The sequence below is a fragment of the Nyctereutes procyonoides genome, unplaced genomic scaffold, assembly GCF_905146905.1.
Source record: "Nyctereutes procyonoides isolate TBG_1078 unplaced genomic scaffold, NYPRO_anot_genome, whole genome shotgun sequence".
NCBI classification, from domain to species: Eukaryota; Metazoa; Chordata; class Mammalia; order Carnivora; family Canidae; genus Nyctereutes; species Nyctereutes procyonoides.
Genome location: NW_026575151.1, coordinates 5,931,923 through 5,952,882, shown reverse-complemented (window position 1 = coordinate 5,952,882; position 20,960 = coordinate 5,931,923). Strand labels below are relative to the sequence as shown.

At 38.0% G+C, this 20,960-nt stretch overlaps 1 protein-coding gene across 5 annotated transcripts; it reads right to left on the bottom strand.

Annotated features, from left to right (window-relative positions):
- Positions 1-1,131: 1,131 nt before the first annotated feature.
- On the bottom strand, positions 1,132-18,827 carry ABRAXAS1 (abraxas 1, BRCA1 A complex subunit). Of its 5 annotated transcripts, XM_055313073.1 has the most exons (10): positions 18,687-18,746; positions 18,150-18,231; positions 16,296-16,386; positions 12,674-12,710; positions 9,676-9,742; positions 6,866-7,059; positions 5,734-5,853; positions 4,700-4,784; positions 2,055-2,169; positions 1,132-1,669 (listed from the first exon to the last, which is right to left on the bottom strand). In XM_055313073.1, exons 3-10 carry the CDS (start codon positions 16,324-16,326, stop codon positions 1,236-1,238), a joined length of 1,083 nt encoding a protein of 360 aa, XP_055169048.1. In that variant the 5' UTR covers positions 16,327-16,386; positions 18,150-18,231; positions 18,687-18,746; the 3' UTR covers positions 1,132-1,235. The 5 variants fall into 5 exon arrangements, with proteins under 5 accessions (XP_055169048.1, XP_055169046.1, XP_055169047.1 ...); XM_055313071.1 differs by lacking the exon at positions 18,150-18,231 and having other exon boundaries at positions 18,687-18,827; XM_055313072.1 differs by lacking the exon at positions 18,687-18,746 and having other exon boundaries at positions 18,150-18,478.
- Positions 18,828-20,960: the final 2,133 nt, after the last annotated feature.

Genomic DNA, 20,960 nt, shown 5'->3' with positions numbered 1-20,960 from the left:
TGTGGTTAGGACAACTGAAGGCTGGAAGTAGGAGGGTGCTGTGAAATGAAAAAAGTAGTGTTTTGTACTTAGGTTGCTTTGCTTTCAAGTTTCTTTAAATTAATTCACTTTAAAGAAACTAAAACTGGGAATTGTAAAGGTTAAGTAAGGAATATGATTTACATAGGAACAACAATATACTCCCAGAAAAGTTCCTAGTTCTACAACAAAAGGTTGGCAAATGAAGGTACAATTCTGCCTTATGTTATAGTGAAATCTATGATAGACATATGTATACATATATACACATATGTTCCATTTTTGAGCCCTACTTGAACTGGCCTTTTCAGCTACTTGACCAGCTGCTGATCTCAGACACACTGCATTACCAGGCTTGTTCTGTACTCAAATTCTGGATTCACTGAATTTTGTGTAGAGGACTCTAGACTAGGGAGAGGTATTTGTGCTGCTGCATTATAGTTTTGCCATAATTTGAATTCAAATTCAGTTATTCACTTAAACAATGAGTAAGTTTTTAATGCCTAATATTGCATGTTTTCCGGTATTTTATCTGGCAACCCCAGCCATTTATAACCTAAAGAGCAGGAATTATGACTTAAAAATGAAATACACTTCATATTACCTTAGACATCTTTTTTTTCTTTTCCTATCATGAAAATAAGGCTAGTCTTTTCCAATCCTAAAGAATGCTATAGAAGTGGGACGCCTGGGTGGCCCAGTGGTTGAGCGTCTTGTCTTTGGCTCAGGGCGTGATCCTGGGATCTGGGATTGAGTCTCACATTGGGCTCCTTGCGGGAAGCCTGCTTCTCCTTCTGCCTTTGTCTCTGCCTCTCCCTCTCTCTCTCTGTGTGTGACTATCATAAATAAGTAAAAAAAAAAAAATTAAAAAAATATCTTAAAAAAAAAAAAGAATGCTATAGAAGTTTAAAAGAATATCACTTAAGCTTTTCCCTCAAGAGTTTCATAAAAGGGGGCAGGGGGCACCTGGCTGGTTCAGTTGGTGGAATGTGTGACTTGCTCTTGGGGTTGTGGGTTTAAGCCCCATGTTGGGTGGAGGAATTACTTAAAATCTTTAAAAGGGGGGGGGGCAAAAAGGTTATGGTTTTAAAATAAAGTACTTTAAGAAATAAATGCACTAGAATGTATGTATTTCTGCAAATACCTGGATTTGGTAAAAACAATATAAATGGCTTTACCCTTCAGCTAATTAAAAATCTCCTTTTGACCTAAAAGGATCAAAATGTAGGAGACTGTGGATATTCACCAGAACCCTTCATTTTTTCAATGTCTTCATCTGTTTCCGGGCTGCTCATTGTGGATGCTTTTTCTTGATTACTACTATCAGGATCTGTTTTAGATGGTTTGTTTTGTATCTCTAACAGCCGTGACTTCTTCAATTGCCATCCATCATCGGTATCTAAAGCTTTACGTTTAAGCATCTGTGGTGTGCCGCTAGCTGGGCTAGCTTCAGGAACATCAGTGTATTCTACCATTAAGGTCAGGTTGTCTATCACATTGAGCTGGTGGTTGGCAGTGCAGCTACTTTTAGAGATATGCCTGTTTTTCAAGGAGATAACACATGAATGAAGAAATTCTTGATCTGGAAAAAAGGTCCGTAAAGCTTGACAAAGAAAAATGTTCTCCTGAGGGTCTTTTTCGATGTTCTCACCTAAACAAAATAAGACAATTCAAAATAATATTTGTTCTACAAAGCTTTTGTATTATTTGTTGGTAATGTCAAAAAGACTTCAACTGAACAGTTATATCAAATCCTCTAAATTGAGAAAAGTGGTATGCATAATCTCAAATTCTAATTTCCATGCCACTATATTCTAAAAGAAAATTTAAGTTGTATTTTTTAATATCAACAATATAGTAAAGCTACAGTAATACCAAGTTCTTTGTTAACAAGATTTAAAAGTATTAATAAAACTACTATTTTTAACCCTAAGGTTGATAAGTTCATCAGTTACTGTAGCCAGCTCATCCATAGTTCACATCAGTGAGAATTTCTTTTAAAGCACAAAAGGTAGTGATGTGTACTTTTTACTTACGTGCTGCTTGGGTTTGTGCCTGTTTTCTTTTTTTAATTTCCCGTTTCAATCTGGTTACATCCTTTAGTAGTTTCTCTACTGCTTGCTCACTGTATTCTACTTTCTTGCATATACTCTGCAAAATGAAATTAAGGGCATAGATAAAATTCCAAGTTGTGTAGGAATCAACTTGGTTCACAAATTATAGAAAATCCTTTGTGGACACAGTCTCAAGTATTGTTAGCCTTTATATATATATATTTTTTCAAGATCTTTTTTTTTTTTTTTCCTTTTTAAAGAGAGCACACAAGTAAGGGCAGAGTGGGAGGGAGAGAGAATCTGAAGCAGACTCCACACTGAGCATGGAGCCTGACTTGGGGCTCAATCCCACAACCATGAGATCATTACCTGAGCTGAAACCAACAGTCAAATTGTCAACCAACTGAGCCACCCAGGTGCCCCTTACTGGCCCCTTATAAATATTTTATTTTGTTTTGCTATTTTCTGAAAGAACTTAACAAGCACTTATATGGTGCTTTATATTTATAAAATGCTTTCCAGATGTATTAACTTCCCATTTATACACAGCTTTATTATACAAGTTATCTGCTTAATACACAAATAAAAACCAAAAAAAAAACCTTGTTATTTTGAAAGAAAAAAAATAACAGTATTTTGAGAGATGCATATTTACTGCAAACATTTAAGAAACTGACAATAAAGAAAAGTAACTATGTTTTGTTATGAAAGAAAACTATTAAAGACTTTTAATTAGTATAAAAGAAACTACTTTTGAAAAGCAGGCTGGCCTTACATGTCATCAATTTTAAAAACTAATTAAATACTCTGATTTCATTTGGGAATATATTTTAAAGTAAATAATATAAATTTATATAAGATAATGTTTCTAAGTATACCAAATCAAAAGTAACTAATTTCTAATCACTGGGTAATAGGTTGTTACATCTAGTTTTAAAATGTTAGTTTTTTATTCCACACTTAGCTTTAAAATGGATACATTTTAGGATATCTGCCCAGCCTACTTCTCACCATTTTGTCTACCACGCCATAAAAGTTCACCAGTAACTCCTTGACCAGCTTTCACCCTAACTGACCCAAGCAGAGCTACCTCATAGCCAGCTGGCAAATCCTAATACCTTCTGAATAGATCTCAATGCGGTCCTCTGGCTGGCTAAGGAATAAACAAACATCTGTACAGACTATGAAGGAAACCGATGTATAGACAAAAAGGGAAAAAGTAAGTTCTGATGGCATTCAGGCTCCTGGTTCTAATTCTTTCCTGAAGCTCAGCTGCTTTCTGCCTACAGTTTCTGTAACATACCTTTACATTCCCTATTTTAGCCCAAGTTAGTAGTTTTGAGATAGGAGTTCTAATATATTGCTATATGAAATATACTGCCATTAAAAATAACTACAGAATATGGGGATCCCTGGGTGGGCTCAGCGGTTTAGCGCCTGCCTTCGGCCCAGGGCGTGATCCTGGAGAATATATAGCAAAAATGCTTAATGCTTTTAAAATGAAAAATGCTTAATGACATAAAATAAAAATCATGACACAAGTTTGTAAGTCCTCATCACTGTCAACTATGTAAAAGCATGTATGTATTTGGAAAAAACTAGAAAATGTGGCAAAGTGAAAATAGTTATGTTACAGCAATGGGATTCTGGATGTTTCTCTAAGATTCCTGTATTATTCACATTAAAAAATAGTGTGCAATATTAGTAGTGTAAAATGTATTAACTTATTATCTTCATGTACTATATCCATGAGTATGGTGGCCATGGAATATACTATCTCTAAATGGAAATCTGAGTAGTTGAGTAACAGTACCAGCGACCATACTTTTGGGCCCACCACTAAAGCCACACTTCTCCTAGGCTGCTCTTAACCAATAGGAGTATTAGGTACAAATCCATCCCTGTAGGACCACTTTGCTAAGACTCCCATCAGACTGGCTGAGACCTCTCTAGCCCTGCAGTCTAAAGTTCTCTCTAACCTCCTGTCCTCCCTTACTCTCTCCTTTCTCAGGTGTCAGACTCAGCATTACAAGTCTCCCTGCCTGCTCTTGCTCCTCCCCCTTTATCCTTCTCAGGCCTAATAAATCTCTTACATATCTAATCCCATCTTGAGGTCTACTTCTCAACTGATACAATGAGATAGAATTTAGTACTGTGGTAGATTGTTTTGTTCTCAAATACTACTTCCCTTTTTATCCTGTAAAAGGATTATATATCCTTGACTACCACCACGAAATGGGGATATATAATCTGGCCAATGAAATGTGAGTGGAAATAACATGCCAGCTCTGAGCAGAAGTTTTGAAAGCTGTTGTGAATTTCTACCAGCTTTTTTGCTTGTTTCTATTGTCATGAGAAGACCACATCCCACATGAGGGCTGCTCCTTCAGTCTGGAACCTAGAATGAAGATGGCACTTATACCAGGAGCAAAACTACAGCCAAGGTATATTGTTAGTGAAACAACTTTTGTTTTTGTAGGCCACTGAGATTGAGGTCTTTGTTACTGAACCTAAACTGTTACAAAAATATAAATCCAAATAAATGTCAAGTTGTCTCTAAAAGATTTCAGTTATCAATTTGATATGAACTCTAGAAGTAGTCTTTAAGTGTTTGAATGTTAACTTACCTTTAATTCCTCTTGTAAAGAAGCATACATTTCATTTATTTTATGTACCTCCTTTAAAGATCCATCTTCTGTAAAAAATTCAGAGCTGTAAAAATTACCATTTTGTCAGGCAAATATATAGAACTAATTTTAATGCAACAATGAAAAACTTATTTGTAGTTGAGCAAAAGATTCTTTTTATACTGGTTTTGTAGGGATCATATTTTGTCAACCTCCTTGTTCACAGCAAAGCCAATTAGAAAACTTAGTTCGTACGTCTTTACATTAGCAGACTTTGAAGCCTCTTAAGTACTATTGCCAGGACTCAAAAGAGGTTAAGTAAAAATAAATACTGAAGTGGGGGGGGGGGGTTCTTTCTTGGCAATGGGGACCAGTCAATTTTTAAAATATTTAAATGAATTTAAGTCATCACTGATTCAAAGTGGGAACATTATTTTATATACCAAAAAGAAAAAAAAGGTGAAGGCATAGTTTGTAAAATATCCAATTTGAGATAAATGTAAAACTGCACCTCAGAATCAATGAAATGTGGTATTCAATTTCTATAAAACTGTTAATCTTTATGGAACACAAAAATAAATAAAAATCTAGTCCTTTATTCTAAATTTCCACTCTAGTAAGCCCTCTATACTACCAGTGTTATTTCTGATATTAACTATTCCCTTAATAAACACAAAGTTATAGCTTAACAGCCTATGAATAAAGCCTCATATTCTGTCATTACTTAATATTCAGTCTAATTTCATGCCTTTTTATAATCTAAATTGCTGCCTTAGAAAATTATTTTGAGACTAGCTACTATTCTTAGAACACACATGCTGACACACACAGGCTACGCAACAACCCCCCTTCCCTTTTTTTGTATATTATAAATGTACAAGTGTTGGAAGGAAATGTGGAGAAAGGAAAAAAACTCTGGTTTACTTGAGGAAGATGGTCATTAGTTTTCCTTTCATTTTTATTCTATGTAATAAAAAATTAATGTTAAAAAACAAATAGGAGTAAATTTAGGGGAAGCAGTTGAAGAATCTCACCTATGTGTTTTTACTGCTCGGCTAAAACCAGTAGACTCACAGGAACCTGATATAGTCTTATAACCCAGTTGTTCGGACATGCCCAGATTGGCCACCACTAAAGGTATCCTATGAAAAAGCCTGAAGAAATAAAATTTAGAAGTATAAACTTAGAATAAAGTGAAATATTACTATCCACCTATTATAAATGCATATATACTTATATATATTATGTACAGATCCCCTACAAGATCATAAAACAAAAAAAACCCCATGCTATACTACTTACTCAAGATAAAACTTACTGACTTGAGGCAAATGCCTTTTAAAAGTGGTGAAATGTGCACAGCCTTAAGATAGTTGTGTGAAAATAGTACTTTAATGGCTATTTTAACATGTAAAAATAGGCAGTATTGTTGAGATTTATTCTGTCTTCCATGAATAATAAAACTAATTTTAGTTGGTACTCTTTTACTTAATCCTCATATTCCATGAGAATGTTATTTATATAATCTGGGGGGGGGGGAGTGGCTAACTCATTTTTGTGGGTCAGCAAGAACGACCTTGCTTCCTTGCAGAGGTTAGAGAAAACCTGCTCAAATACCAAGGCTTAGTTCCATACTATGTCTTTTAGCAACCAGTATCTAACGTATACCTATTTTTTCCATCTTATGGTAAATAATAACAAATCCTCAGTGCCTAAAACAAAGAAACCCATTCCATACTGGGCTTCTAATTTCTTTATCTAACCTTCATTTTTCCATCTATAAAGAAATATGGTAGTCCAACTTCAGAGGGTTATTGTTATAATGTAATGCAAAAATATTTGAAAATATTTGATAAGAGGCAAAAAGTAAATGAAAACATTGGGTAGGGCAGCCCCAGTGGCGCAGCAGTTTAGCACCACCTGCAGCCCAGGGCGTGATCCTGGAGACCCTGGATCAAGTCCCACGTCAGGCTCTCTGCATGGAGCCTGCTTCTCCCTCTGCCTGTGTCTCTGCCTCTCTCTCTCTGCATCTCTATGAATAAATAAATAAAATCTTAAAAAAAAAAAAAAAAACATTGGGTATACTTTTTTATTTTTATTTTATTATTTTTTTTAGGGTATATTTTTTTATTAACTGAAAATAGCCAGTGACTGGCCAACACTTACCCCTTTTGAGGTTTATATAGGGCATGCTCCAGCCGATGAGTAGAGTAGCTTTCTGTTATTATGCTTGGTGTTAGCAGTAGAAAAACAAGTTCCTGGCTTGAAAGATGCTTCTGTAAGTTTTTGTGAAGCAGTCTCTCTCTAAATGTCATGATCTGGTCTGAATGACGTCGGAATTTGTACCAACCAACCACAGCCTGAGAGAAAATACAGAAAAATATCAGGTGTATACCTTAATGGTTACAATTATTATGTGTCTTACTATCATAATTAAGCAATAAAGTTGACAGCCTTAAAAATGGCTTTCTTAAATTTAGCAAGATTTAGGACATATGTAAACAAAGTGCAAACTTAAGTATACGCTTTATTTTTTTAAATTTTACTTTAAAGATTTTATTTGAGAGAGAACAAGAGAGAGTGAGCATGAGCTGGCGAAGGAACAGATGGAGGAGAGAAGCAGACTCCCTACTGGGCAGGGAACCCAACAGAGCAGGGTTTGATCCCAGGACCCCAAGGTCATGACCCCAGCCAAAGGCAGATGCCCAACCAACTAAGCCACCCAGGTACCCCTAACACTTTACTTTTATAAAGTAGGCAAACTGACTTACAGTCAGATTACTTTCCATTCAGTTACAGGGCTACGATTTTACTCAGTATACATGAGAAAAAAAAATTCCAAATTCCTCTAGTTTCTTTATGGTTATTTTTGCTCTTTTATAATCTTAGTCTTTAGGGGCACCTGAGTGGTTCAGTCAGTTAAGCATCTGCCTTCAGCTCTGGTCATGATCCCAGGGTCCTGGGATTGAGCCCCACAATCCAAGAGAGAGCCTTTTCTTTCTCTCCCTCCACAGCTCCTCCTGCTTATGCTCTCTAGCTCCGCCAAATAAATAAAAATCTTAAAATCTTAGTCTTTAGTCAAATCTTTAAATAGAGAAAATGTCAATGAAAACAAGTTAACTTCCTGTTTGGGTACTTGGTCTGCTAAATAAGTAAACTGAATCCAACAACTTTTAACTGCTATCACCTATCCAACAGAGTTGGTTTCAAAATTGAGTAAGATCATATGAAATGGTTTTATAAACTGTTAACATCTGAACAAACTTCTTAGTATTAAACTTTTCTTTTTTTGAGATTTTATTTATTTATTCATGAGAGACACACACAGAGAGAGAGAGAGAGAGAGAGAGAGAGAGGCAGAGACACAGGCAGAGGGAGAAGCAGGCTCCATGCAGGGAGCCCGATATACAGGACTAGATCCCAGGACTCCAGGATCATGCCCTGGGCCAAAGGCAGGCGTTAAACCCCTGAGCCACCCAGGGATCCCCCTAAACTTTTTTTTTTTAAACTGGAAAAATAAATCTCATTCACCAAGAATTAAATAATTATAAAAGCAACCACTTTGCTTAGAGATGTGTATGACAACTTCAGCAACTTTTAACAGAGGAAATTAAAAGGACTTCTTAAAAGATTTTATTTATTTGAGACAGAGACAGAACATGATCAAGGGGGAGAGGCAGAGGGAAAGGGAGAAGCAGGCTCCCTTCTCAATATGGGGCTCGATCCCAGGAGCCTAGGATCATGACCTAGAAGAAGCAGACACTTAACCATCTGAACTACCCAGGAACACTGGATTCTCTTTTTAAAACTAAACAGGTTTTAGAAGTACATTTTATTTTTTTTATTTTTTAAAGATTTTATTTATTTATTCATGAGACACACACAGAGAGAGACACAGGCAGAGGGAGAAGCAGGCTCCATGCAGGGAGCCCGATGTGGGACTTGATCCCAGGTCCCCAGGCTCACGCCCTGAACTGAAGGCTGGCACTAAACCACTGAGCCACCGGGGCTGCCCCTAGAAGTACATTTTAAATAACCAAATACAATTGGGGGGAAAGCCCAAAGCATTTTCATCAAAGGATGTTTTTTGAAAGAAACTTCTTTTACAGGATGCCTGGGTGGCTCAACGGTTGAGCTTCTGCCTTCCACCCAGGGTGTGATCCTGGAGTCCTGGGCCAGGGCTCCCTGCATGGAGCCTGCTCTCTCTCTGCCTGTGTCTCTTCCTCTCTCTCTCTCTCATGAATAAATAAATACAATCTTAAAAAAAGAAAAGAAAACTTCTTTTACTGAATCTACTTTTATTCTCAATTCAGAGATCAAAATGTTTTAAGTACCCCCCCTCCCCATATTGTGTTTGGAAAATACAAAATACTTGTTGATCACTCAACAAGTCTTAAATAAACACCAAAATGCTGTGGAGGGTTCTATGTAGCTAAGTGCTAGTAACTGTAGCCATGTAAAAAAAGAGTAATGAATTAAGTCCTAGGATCAATGATACTAGCAAAGGATATGGTAGGGATGCAGAAGAGGAAAAGATTGATGCTAATTAGAATAGCTGAGGATGAGAACAAAATCAATACTTTAAATCACTAGTTTTGCTCTCAGGGCAAAACTTTGGATTTCTGGAAAGAACAAGCCTTTCCTCACCTGCTTTAAAGGACACTGTGAAGACAAATGCTGCTTCAAAGTTGTTAAAGTATTATACATTTTTAGGAGCTGAAAATAATAAATACCAAACAAACAAAAAAACAAAAGGTTGGGATCCCTGGGTGGCGCGGCGGTTTGGCGCCTGCCTTTGGCCCAGGGCGCGATCCTGGAAACCCGGGATCGAATCCCACATCGGGCTCCCGGTGCATGGAGCCTGCTTCTCCCTCTGCCTGTGTCTCTGCCTCTCTCTCTCTCTCTGTGTAACTATCATAAATAAATAAAAATTAAAAAAAAAAAAACAAAAAACAAAAGGTTAAGTCAGGGAATACCTTTTTGACACTCGACAGTATTTTCCTCAGTGCTTGCTCATTTAGTTCACCAGAAGAGTTATAAAAGCTGTAAAAGCCAAAATAAAAGGATTTCAAATTGGCTAAAAATATGATCTTATTGGCACTTTTAATTTTAGTTACCCCTTACCAAACCAAAATCCATATATCCACTTGCTAGTCAGATGAAGTTCTAAAAATATTAAAAGAGAAAGTTCTCAAATTAACAAACTTAAAATGGTAGAAATATAAGGCCCATAAGCAACAAGAAAGGAAAAGGAGTGGAGAAACTTCAAGAAGTCTGGGCATCACATTAAACTTAAAACAAACTACCCATTAAATATAAGAAGTTTTAAAGTCTGCATAGCCAGTTCACAGTTCATTCACAATTTACTTAAAACTTTTTTTTTTACACTGTTGATACATACAAAAGAATGTATGAGTAATGAAGCACAACAACAAAAAGACAGTTTATTCACTGCAAATTCCAAAAGCTTTATTACTTCTATCAAGTTGAAAAGTGCTTTAGGAGTTAGTTGTCTTTGGGGCTGAGGGAGGGGAGCAATCGGTTTAGATACTGATTTAGTTTTGTGGTCTTTGTTCTGTTGGAAAGTCAAAGATGTAGGGAGAATTGAAAGATAATTCTAAAATTTTCTAAAGTGTTTATTCCAGCTTTCTTCCCTCTCCAATAACAGGGATTGCAGATAATGTTTTCCTCCCTTTCACATTCACTGTGATCAACAATATTCTTTTCTATGATGGTGAAATATGTTATGCAAAATCCTTTATAAAGAATATTCACCATAATAGGCTTTTACTGGCAGTTCTAATGTGTTCAGAAAATTTTAGTTATGTCAAACTGAAAAAAATATATCCTAATAAGCGATTTTTTTAAACTTACAAAGACATTAAAAATTTTCCATCAAAAAATTTTAATGAGAAAATAGGCAAAATGAAGTGCTCCACCTACCCAAAGGGGATTTCAACTGATCAAACATATCCCTCCACTTTACCTACTTATTCTAACATGAATACTCTGAATACAAGAGTTTATTCCTGTATTTATCTAGCATGATCCACTTCCCACTTCTCAAACTGAGACATAAGGCAATACACCAAGAAATAATAGGATAACAGTGTACACATTCTGTGCAAGTACTGATTTTATGTTAAGTTCCTGGGATGGGGGCATTTTTATATAGAAATATATATTGTGAAGAATTCATGCATAATTTTTTAAGTGACTAAGTTTAGTTTTAGTGGACTGTTTTCCAGGTGTTTATCCTTTAGATTCTTGATAAGTGATTCAGTGTTTTTCAGTGGAAAACTGAGAAGCAATGTTATTAAAGCAGGGCTGGCAAACTTTTCTCTAAAGGGCCAGATAGTAAATTTTAGGCTTTGCTGAACACAGTCTCTGCTGCATATTCCTCTTTTCTTTTTGTTTTTTGAACAACCCTTAAAAAATGTTAACTATTCGGGATGCCTGGGTGGCTCAGCAGTTGAGCGTCTGCCTTTGGCTCAGGTCCTGATCCCGGGATCTGGGATCGAGTCCCACATCGGGCTCCTTGTGGGGAGCCTGCTTCTCCCTTTGCCTATGTCTCTGCCTCTGTGTCTCTTATGAATAAATAAAATATTTTTTAAAAAATGTTAACTATTCATAGACGGCCCTATAAAAATGGGCCATACTTTGCCATGCTCTGTATTGGTACATAAAAAGTGGGTATTAAAGCTTATCCAACTGGGACTCCAAGAAGTATGTATCAAAAGGCTTTAACATGTTTACCTGTTATTATTTAAAACGAGAAAGAAACACCATGGTATGCTGTTGGATTAGAACTGAAGAAATCCTCATTCTTCTAGTTTTTGCCCTACCATTAACCAGCTCTGTGGCATTGGTTATATCATGAACTTTGCTGAATGACAGCCTTCTCAGGTGGTTCTCCTTATGCCTCCCCTCCCCTTTATCTTGTAAAGCTAAAAGGCTGAGAATCAGATAGGCTTCCTCCATTCTAAGATTTTATTAAGTTGGCATAGTTATTTAAGGCAGTTGCCAGTAAATATTGAATCACTTTTTTTTTTCACTCTTCCTTCCTATTCTTTTGCTGGTCCAGAGTACCCCAAGGAAGTACTTTTTATGAGTCTCCACCAAGAACCCCTCATTCAACAAATATTTTTGTATGTCCACTGTATGTAAAACACTATCCCAAGCTCATCTCTTTCTGGTATAGCAGTTTAAGACCAAAGTCTTCATTTCTGTCATCTCTTACCACAGATCTTTTTCACCTTTACCACATGCTCCACTGCAATTCTTACACAACCTTAGCAATGTGTACATACAGTGTGACTATAAGATAGTAATGCTGATTTTTCAAATACGTTTTATAGAAATCAAAGCTATTTCATCAAAACTACATATTATGGTTACAAGTGTTTATGAAAATTCATTTATGTGTGTACTTTTCTGTATGTATGTTATACCTCAGTGAAAAGTTTTTAAAAATATCATAGCCTATTAGGACTATTACTATCTGTAGGACTAAAAACACAAATTTTCACCATAGGAAGGCAACAGGAAGCAGGCTGGATAAAGAACCTAATCAAATAACAGACAAAAGATTAATAAATATGTGATAAGTGAGAAGACAAATGATGAAATAAGCCAAATAAAAGAGTAGAAAGAGGGCTGCTGTTGATGTATGAGAATGTGTCACTGAATTTATAATATGCGATGAGGTGCTGGGTGTGAGAAAAGCAATCTTCTAGGTAAACTGGTACCTGAGAGAGTGTGTGGAGAACAGCTAAAGCAAGCATATAAATACAGAGAAAGAACTATTAGAGTTGAAATGAACAAGTGACTTTTCAGGTATTTTCCTTTAAAAGTCTTTTATTTTTTATCAGTAGCACTATGTAAAAAGGATAATTAAGGTATTTGTTTTAAAAACTACTTCATTTACAGACAGTAATTTTCTTAATGGATCATTTACTGCCTCTTACTACTTACCTGAAAAGCTGATAGCATGGAATATATTTCTGGATGTCTGGAAAAAAGGAATGTTGTGCTATGATTACATTAATTATCATTTAAATAGTATATATTGAGCACTTCATATATAAATAGCACATAGCTTCAAAGAAGTACTTTAACATGATCTCATTTAATCCTTACAACAAACCTATGAGACAGATGTTTTATCATTTCCTTCTTCTGTTTTAAAGATGCGGTAATAGGCGGAAAGAATGGTGGAACCAAAACTCAAACCCAGTGTCTCACGCTTAACTAGAACACTACATTCCCTCTAAACAGGTTTAATAATAATGAACAGCAACACAAGAGATCAATTCAAAGTTGGTATATTTTCATTGAATTCTAAAAAAGGTTATGCTCTAGTTTTACTCATTGACAACAACAGCTGTTAAAGGGATTATCTTTTGTTATTCCAAGTAGTTCCTTCATAAAGGATTTGTCAATATTAACTATAGACTAAGAATAAAAAAAATGGTATCTTTTAGGAAGTAAGTTTTATTCTTGTTAATAAAAATACATCTAAATACTGGTAGCTGCAGATGCTGTGCAATGAAGATTAAATTCTATTGCATAAGACACCATTATAAATCTTGTAAAAAGCATCAAGATAAATATGGTGTCCCCTCGATCATTCCAAACTTTCAGATCTTTCAAAATTATTCAAGGAAAAACAGGAGTGAAACATCCACATCTGGTAACACAGAAACTTATCAAGAGAATAGAAGTTCTGGAGCACTTGGCTGGCTCGGTTAGCAGAGCAGGTGACTCTTAATCTCAGGGTTGTGAATCTGAGCACCACACTGGGTGAAGAGATTACTTTAAAAACAACAACAAAGACAATACAAGTTCTTCTAGGCTTCCCACTTTTAAGTGTCCCTTGTGTCAAAAAACAAATTTACCAGACATAGTTTTCTGGATCACTGCAACAACAATCATCTATTTGAGATAGTTCCTGTGACATGTTCTATTTATGTGTCTCTTCCTTGGTCAGATCCTAGCCAGATTACTAGAAATTTTTTTAGTCACTTAAATCAAAGACATTAGTTTGATTACAGAGAATCTGTGAATCTTCAGCTAGATGAGGAAACCCATTATCAAAACTGTTGAATAATCTCTTCAAGTAAACATCTGAAGGCTGGAGATACCTCTACAGGTTTGTACCTGCAAGTGCCATCTTTAGAGAGAATGAAATCATGAAATCATCATTTCAATAACTTTATGTGTATATTAATAAAAATAATTCTATTTAAAAAAGGAAAAGTGATCATTTTCTTTAGACATTTTTCTTCTAGCAAATGTATGTTACCCTGATAAATCCCTGTGTGGAGGACAAAACAAAACTGACAGAAACAGTCTTTGTTACTGATAACTGGCCAAATATACACTGGTATAGATAAGGGAAAATAAAAAAATGATGAAAACCTCATTAACCAAAGCAGTATAGTAATTTGTAGATCTTGGATTTTACTCGTTAATGATCCAACATTTTAAAATAATCTGAGCAAATACTTACATGTTCCTACAGCACTTGCCTAATACCTTGAAGCTTAGCACTGTTCACAGCATAATGGAGTTGCTCAATAAATGGCTACTTAATTAAACTCCTCAAAATATGTTTGATTACCCTGGGTGGCATGCCAATTACAGCTAGAGGGAAAATATGCACCATGAGTTGGTTTCTAAAGCTTGTGTCTGGGGGCGACTAGGTGCCACAGTTGGTTAAGCACACCAGACTCTTGGTTTCAGCTCAGGTCATGATCTCAGGGTCCTGAGATTTGAGCCCCATGTCAGTTCCAACCTGAGTGCAGAGCCTGCTTCTTAAGACTTTCTCTCCCTCCCTCAAATAAATAAATCTAAAAAATAAAGCTGTGTCTGAACAGAAAAAAAATATATAATAACAAAGTAAAATCACAAACTATAGAAACATGGATAACACATGACAAAAGGCCAACTACCTTAAGCTGTAACATGGTATTACAAATCAGTAAGAATAACCAAAATATTTCAGCAGAAATACAAAGCGTGCAATATAGACCTGTCCTTGCCCCCAAAGTAATAAACACATAACCTCGTCTGTAATTAAGAAATACAAATTAAAATTACTTCTTTTCACTCATCAAACTGGCAAAGATTAAAAGATTGGTAATATAATACCTAGTGGTGGGAACAGTATGGGGACCTAGGCACTTTTACATATTGTGGAGTCTTTAGATAGCATGACTTTTCCAAAGACAATGGTCTACAAGGAATTTGACTTTCCAATAGACTCAAGGCAAACTGTTTATCATTATATTGTTTGTATTAACAACAAGTCATTCATAGCCGATTACATAAGTGATGGAACGTAGATACAGTGGGAATATAGAGCCATTAGAAAGAAGGGCAGGCTATACACAATGATACTATTCTGTCCTAACAGAACAGTATCCATAGAGATATTTATCTTGGAACTATTTATCCAATGGGAATAGTATAATCCCATTTGTGTAAGTAAAAATATATACACACTTATATACTTATGTTTTGTTAATGAGCAAAAAAATATTATAAAACAGTGGTTGCCACAGAAGAGTCTAATGAGACTGAATTTCTGTATTTACATAAATATACATTTATATACATACGTAAATTTACACATATGCTTCCATTTTTAACCTTTTAAAGTGGCAAACAAAAAATGACATACAGGAATATAAACTGATACAATCTTTCTGGAAAGCAATTTGCTAATACTAATCAAGAACCTTAAAAATGCTCATACCTTTTGGCACCATAATACCAACCCCAGGAATCTATGTATAACAAATGTAGAAAATGTATAAGGATGTTCACTGTAGTGTAACTTAGGACAATGAAAAACTGTAAACAACTGATTATAATTTAAAGGACTGCTGAAATCACTAAAGAATACAATGCATTCATAAAAAATGACAGGATTGTCTAACATGGGGAAGTGGTCATGACACAACCTGATGTCATGATGCCACTTTTTTTATATAGCACACCACCAATATTGTTTTTCAAAATATGCTTAGAAAAAATTATATGTTAGATAATCAGAAAACCCCCTATACATTTTAAAGCTCTCCTTTCCCTTTCTTCCTGAGAGAATAGCTACCATCTGCTGCAGGTGCTTCAGGGCCCTCTCCTCAACCCCTCTGTAGGCTGGCCTTTCCCTCATTACAATTCACAAGTTACTTAGGGTTTTCAGTGATCTAATCACCATTTTTTTTTTCATTTCTCCTCTTCCAACTTTTCCGCAGCATTCAATGTTTTTGTCTGAATTGTTTGTTTGTTTATTTATTTATTTTTGTCTTGCTTGCTGGTTCCTTCTCCTTTTGCTGGGCCATCTTCCTGACACTTAAATATGAGCAGGAGCTACTCCATCCTTGTTTCCCCACAGTAGTCTTATTTGCATCCTATGTCCCACACTCTTGCTTCAGCAGCCCACAGCCATAATTTTCATTGAGAAATGAATGCAGTAAAATCTGCTTTAAAATGTTTTATTTATTTTTTAAAGCAACTTAAAAAATAATTTATGCTGATCCCATTCAGCATAAACTACCAAATGTAAGAGACACAGAAATAAATGACTCACCAATTGTATAAATAACTTCAACATCATCCATTTGGGAATCAGTAATACTATTCTTGGCTTCACCTTTCACTTCCCCAAGAAGAAAACCTTCCTATAAGGATAAAAATAAGCAGTATATAGAATACCGTGATTGACTTACTACTCACTTAACTAACCAATACTTCCCAAGTGTTTCACAATGTATACAAAGTGTGTGCTACAGCTCCAGGTATGTAAAAGACCAGGTGCACTTCCAGTGTAATTGGGAAACATGAACAGTAGAGAGACTGCAAATAAAATAATAAAATGAGAAGAGATTGTAAATACCATGATTTTACCACACCTGTAACACTAAAGGCTTAAAGCCAGGAATGAGCATACAATGTTTGAAGAAGGAGGAGCAGAGCAGTTTGCCTTGAACAGAGAAGTCTCTCTTTTCTGAGTAATGAAATCATAAATAGGAGTAGCGCCAATAACGGGACATCCCAAGTAACTAGTCTCTGGGACTAGGACTCTGGATTACTGGCATGTGCTTCTTCTAGCAGCCAGTAGATGCTTCTGAGCTATTAAGTAACACAATGATTAGCGTTTTTAGATAAAAAATCGTACAAAATATTAAACATCTGGAATTCAGTCTGATTTCTAAAAGGGGAGCTGTTGAGCCCTGTTTGTTTTAAAAATGCAGACATTTGCCACAACAGTAATGAGGTCTTTGAATTTCAGATTTTTCAAATATTTTACTTGGCACATTTAAAGACTCAATATGCTTAAGAGGCGATAAAGGTTTTAACTTCTTTATGAGTAGTTAAAAATGCTGCCCCCCACCCACCATCATTTAACTGTTGTGGTTAAAAAAACCACAAACAGAATGTTTCAATAATGTGAGTCTTTCCTGGAATCTAGGGGGAAAAATCCAGAACTCTATATAGTTCAGTGTTCTAGACAAACCCTGGGAAAGGAAGCAGGGTCAATGCAAGTACAGCTATCCGGAAAACCACCTTTTAAAGATGTAAGAAATAAGGGCCTTTCTAATTCCATGGTACTTCTCAAGGGCTAATATTTTAAGCTACAGAGACTAAGGATCCATTCTGTTTATATTCGCAGTAAGATATTCCAAAATAATTTCCACAGCGCCACATTTTAAATCGCCATATATCTGCTGTTAGCTACGTGTTACTTTACAAGGTCATTTAAAATTGTAGACATGGGGGATCCCTGGGTGGCTCAGCGGTTTAGCGCCGCCTTCGGCCCAGGGCGTGATCCTGGAGACCGGGATCGAGTCCCACGTCGGGCTCCCTGCGTGGAGCCTGCTTCTCCCTCTGCCGGTGTCTCTGCCTCTCGCTGTGTCTCTCATGAATAAATAGATAAAATCTTAAAAAAAAAAATAAAATAAAATTGTAGACATGAAAGATACCAATTCCAACCTTATCAGGATGGTGCCAAAAAGCAATTTTGGATAAAACAGACCTTGTAAAGTGAAGGGCACAATCATCTAACAGAAATTAGAAGGCTTTGTTCGGTATGGCATCTTCTAAACTGTACTAGCGTACTAAGCACTTAAATAGAACACACTGCTTCTCAGGCTCAAAGTTTTATAGTATTTCTCTGACTTCCCAAAAGTCTTTTTTTTTTTTTTTTTTTAAGACGTGTACTGTACTTACAATACTACTTCACCCGGAGATTTTGAACCTGGCAGAAGCAGAAGAGTAACTAATACTCGAGGATAAACCGAAGTATTTCAATGACAGCTGAATGCATCAGAGGCCTCACAATTCCATCAATCTGGTGCCACTGCAAGCAGGGTCAGCAACCTGCTCTGCCAGGTCAGACTTTCTCGCCCACTAAGGTTCGGGACGCGGCCCTGACTGGACGCACCCTGTACGACTGCTCCCTAGCGCGCCGCTTCCACAGACACGCACAGCCGCCGCCGCCGCCGCGCACGCGAAGCCCGGCGGTCCTGGAAAACCACCGCCGGTCGTCAGAAACGGGAAGGTCACCGGCCCCCTTCCCGGCGCGGCTGGGAGAGCGCTCTGCGGACTCGCCATCCTTCCACAACCAACTTTCACCAGAGAAAAGGGGACTGCTTGCTGGAAGAGAGAAGCGGCGGCGAGCGGGACCCTCCGGTCGGGGGGAATTAAACGCCGCGGGGAGGAGGAGGGAGAGCGCGTCCGGGACCGCCCAGGCGGGCGGGGGGGTGGGCGGGGGGGGCACACCGAGGACGGCGCGGGGCGCAGGGGGCGCAGGGGGCGCAGGGGGCGCAGGGGGCGCAGGGGGCGGAGCGCCAGGGCAGAGAGCGCGCGGGCTGCCGTCGGCGGGCTCGTGGGCGCGGCCCGGGCAACGGCAGCTGGGGGGGGCGCGCGCGCCGGGCCTCTTCCGGGGCGACGCCGGAGCCCGCCTCGCCCCTCGGCTCACCGTGTCCGAGTCGGTGTTGAGGTGCTGGAACGCGAGCGCGCCGAGCACAAAGCCGGACAGCACCGCCGACGTGCTCTCGCCCTCCATGCTTCCGCGAGCGCTGCGCCGGCCAGGGGGCGGAGGCGGGGCACGCCGGGCCGGCTCCTTCGGCGTCGCGGCGGCGAGGCGGGGCCGAGCGGGGGGGCGGGGCCTGCGCCTGCGCACAGGACGCCGCGCCCGCCGCCGAGGGGGCGGGCCCGGGGGGGCGTGGGCGCCCTCTGCTGGTGGGGCGGGGCGGGGGGCGGGGCGGCGGCCAGGCGGGTCCTGCGTAACCCGGGCCGGGCGCTTGGGGTTCCTCCCGCGCGGCGAAGCGTGAGCCCCAGAGCGGCGCCCGCGCAGGTGCAGACTTGGCCCTAAAGGCCGCTGGGTGTAGGGACGCCTGTGCGTCTGGGTGGCCCGCTGCTGCTGAGCGATCGCGGCACTTACGCAGATTGTAAAGATCGAACACTGCGGACAGAAGCGTTGCTTGTGTCATTGCAATAGCACAATAGAAGTGCCGTGTTTATGGTTTCAAAGTGCATGATACTGCCTTCTGCTCGTTGAAACTTCTAGAATACTAGTACCCTGTCAGAAATCGTCTCTTCTAGAACTCTTCAGTGATGTTCCATCCCGTGGGGGCGGGGTGGGGCGATTTGGGTTTCCTTGAAGGTTTGCTAAGTTTTAGAAAACTAAGGACTCTCAGTAATTCCAGGAATACACTGATGATAAGCATTGTTCTGGCATTAAATGGTATGTAAGCCACGCTGGGTTGGGTCATTTGATATCAATGGTAAGGGGAGTGGGATGACCAGGGCTTGACAATATTCCACCCACAAATACTGGGTAAAGCTTAAATGATTAAAAGTCAGCAAAAATATCAGACTACTGAATCGAGTTAGCATTGCACATTTCTGGGTTTTGTTGTGTGGCAGCCATGTTTGGCTGAGTAACACCTTGAAAACAGATTTATAGAATTTTGGGTTTATTACCTAAAATTATCTTGCCCCCCCTTTTTTAAGCAAAATTACTGTTTATGAAAAGGTTTTTCAATTAATTTCTGTTTTATGAATGGTAATGATCTTAAGTATTAAAAAATAAGATGTAACACTGTTCCAAAGACCAGAAATAAAGTCAAATAATTTTCAACAAGGTTGCCAAGATCGTTCATTAGGGAAAGGACAGTGTTTTCAACAAATATAAAAGAATAAATATAGGCGCCTCCTACACTACAGATAGCAATTAGCTCATAGTGGATCAAAGATGTCAACATTTAGACCTGAAACTATGAATTCTTAGAGGAAAACAGGGGAAAACCTTAATGGCATTGGATTTAGCAAAGATGTCTTAGATGACACCAAAGGCACAGACACCAAAGTAAAAAGTATACAAATTGTACTTCACCAAATTAAAATCTTTGTCTGTCAAAGGATACTATCAAGAGAGTGAAAAGGCAGCCTACAGAATTGGAGAAATATTTGTAAACCAAGTATCTGATAAGAGATTAATATCCTGAATATATACATATTATATATAATACATATAATATATAATATATATAAATAATAATTTTATAATATAATATTCTATATTATATAGCTATATTATAATTATATAATTATAATTATATATTAATAATAATATATTATACTATTATAATAATATATATAATGTAATATATATTACAGTTCAACAACAGTACAACTCAATTAAAAAAGGAACAAAGAACTTGAATAGACATTTCTCCAAATAGATACACAGATGGCCAATAAGCACATAAAAAGATAACCATCATTAGGGAAATAAATCAAAACCACAATGAGATACTACTTCATATGCATCAGGATGGCAATGGTATAATAAAAAATATATTTGGTCTTTGTCCCTGCATCCAGGAATAGTGCTCCTAAAACTCATGGAGTTCCCAGTGTGATAGAAGTATCTTTTTGCTAATGTGACTCTTAGGGTGCGAGAGCTAGGTAGTGCAAGGATGGGAGCTAGTTGCCTGAAAGACCAGACCTTGGTTAGATTGGAACTTTTAGCTCCACTCCTGACTTCTTAGGTGAGAGGCGCTGGAGCTTAAGTTTAATTACCAATGGCCAATAATTCAATCATGCCTAAGTAATGAAACCTCCATTACAAATCCTTAAGAATAGGATTTCACTGGTAGCCTGAGTGGCTCAGTGGTTTAGCGCCACCTTCAGCCCAGGGCCTGATCCTGGAATCCCAGGATGGAGTCCCAGGTGGGGCTCCCTGCAC

What these genes read in the sequence shown, in the direction of transcription:
- ABRAXAS1 (XM_055313071.1), bottom strand. Translation starts at nt 18,773, where the DNA reads ATGGAGGGCGAGAGCACGTCGGCGGTGCTGTCCGGCTTTGTGCTCGGC. An exon ending in CCATGCTATCAGCTTTTCAG is followed by an intron (nt 9,743 to 12,673) that starts GTAAGTAGTAAG and finishes TGGCTTTTACAG; the next exon opens with CTTTTATAACTCTTCTGGTG. An exon ending in CTATATAAACCTCAAAAGGG is followed by an intron (nt 5,854 to 6,865) that starts GTAAGTGTTGGC and finishes TTATTTCTTCAG; the next exon opens with GCTTTTTCATAGGATACCTT.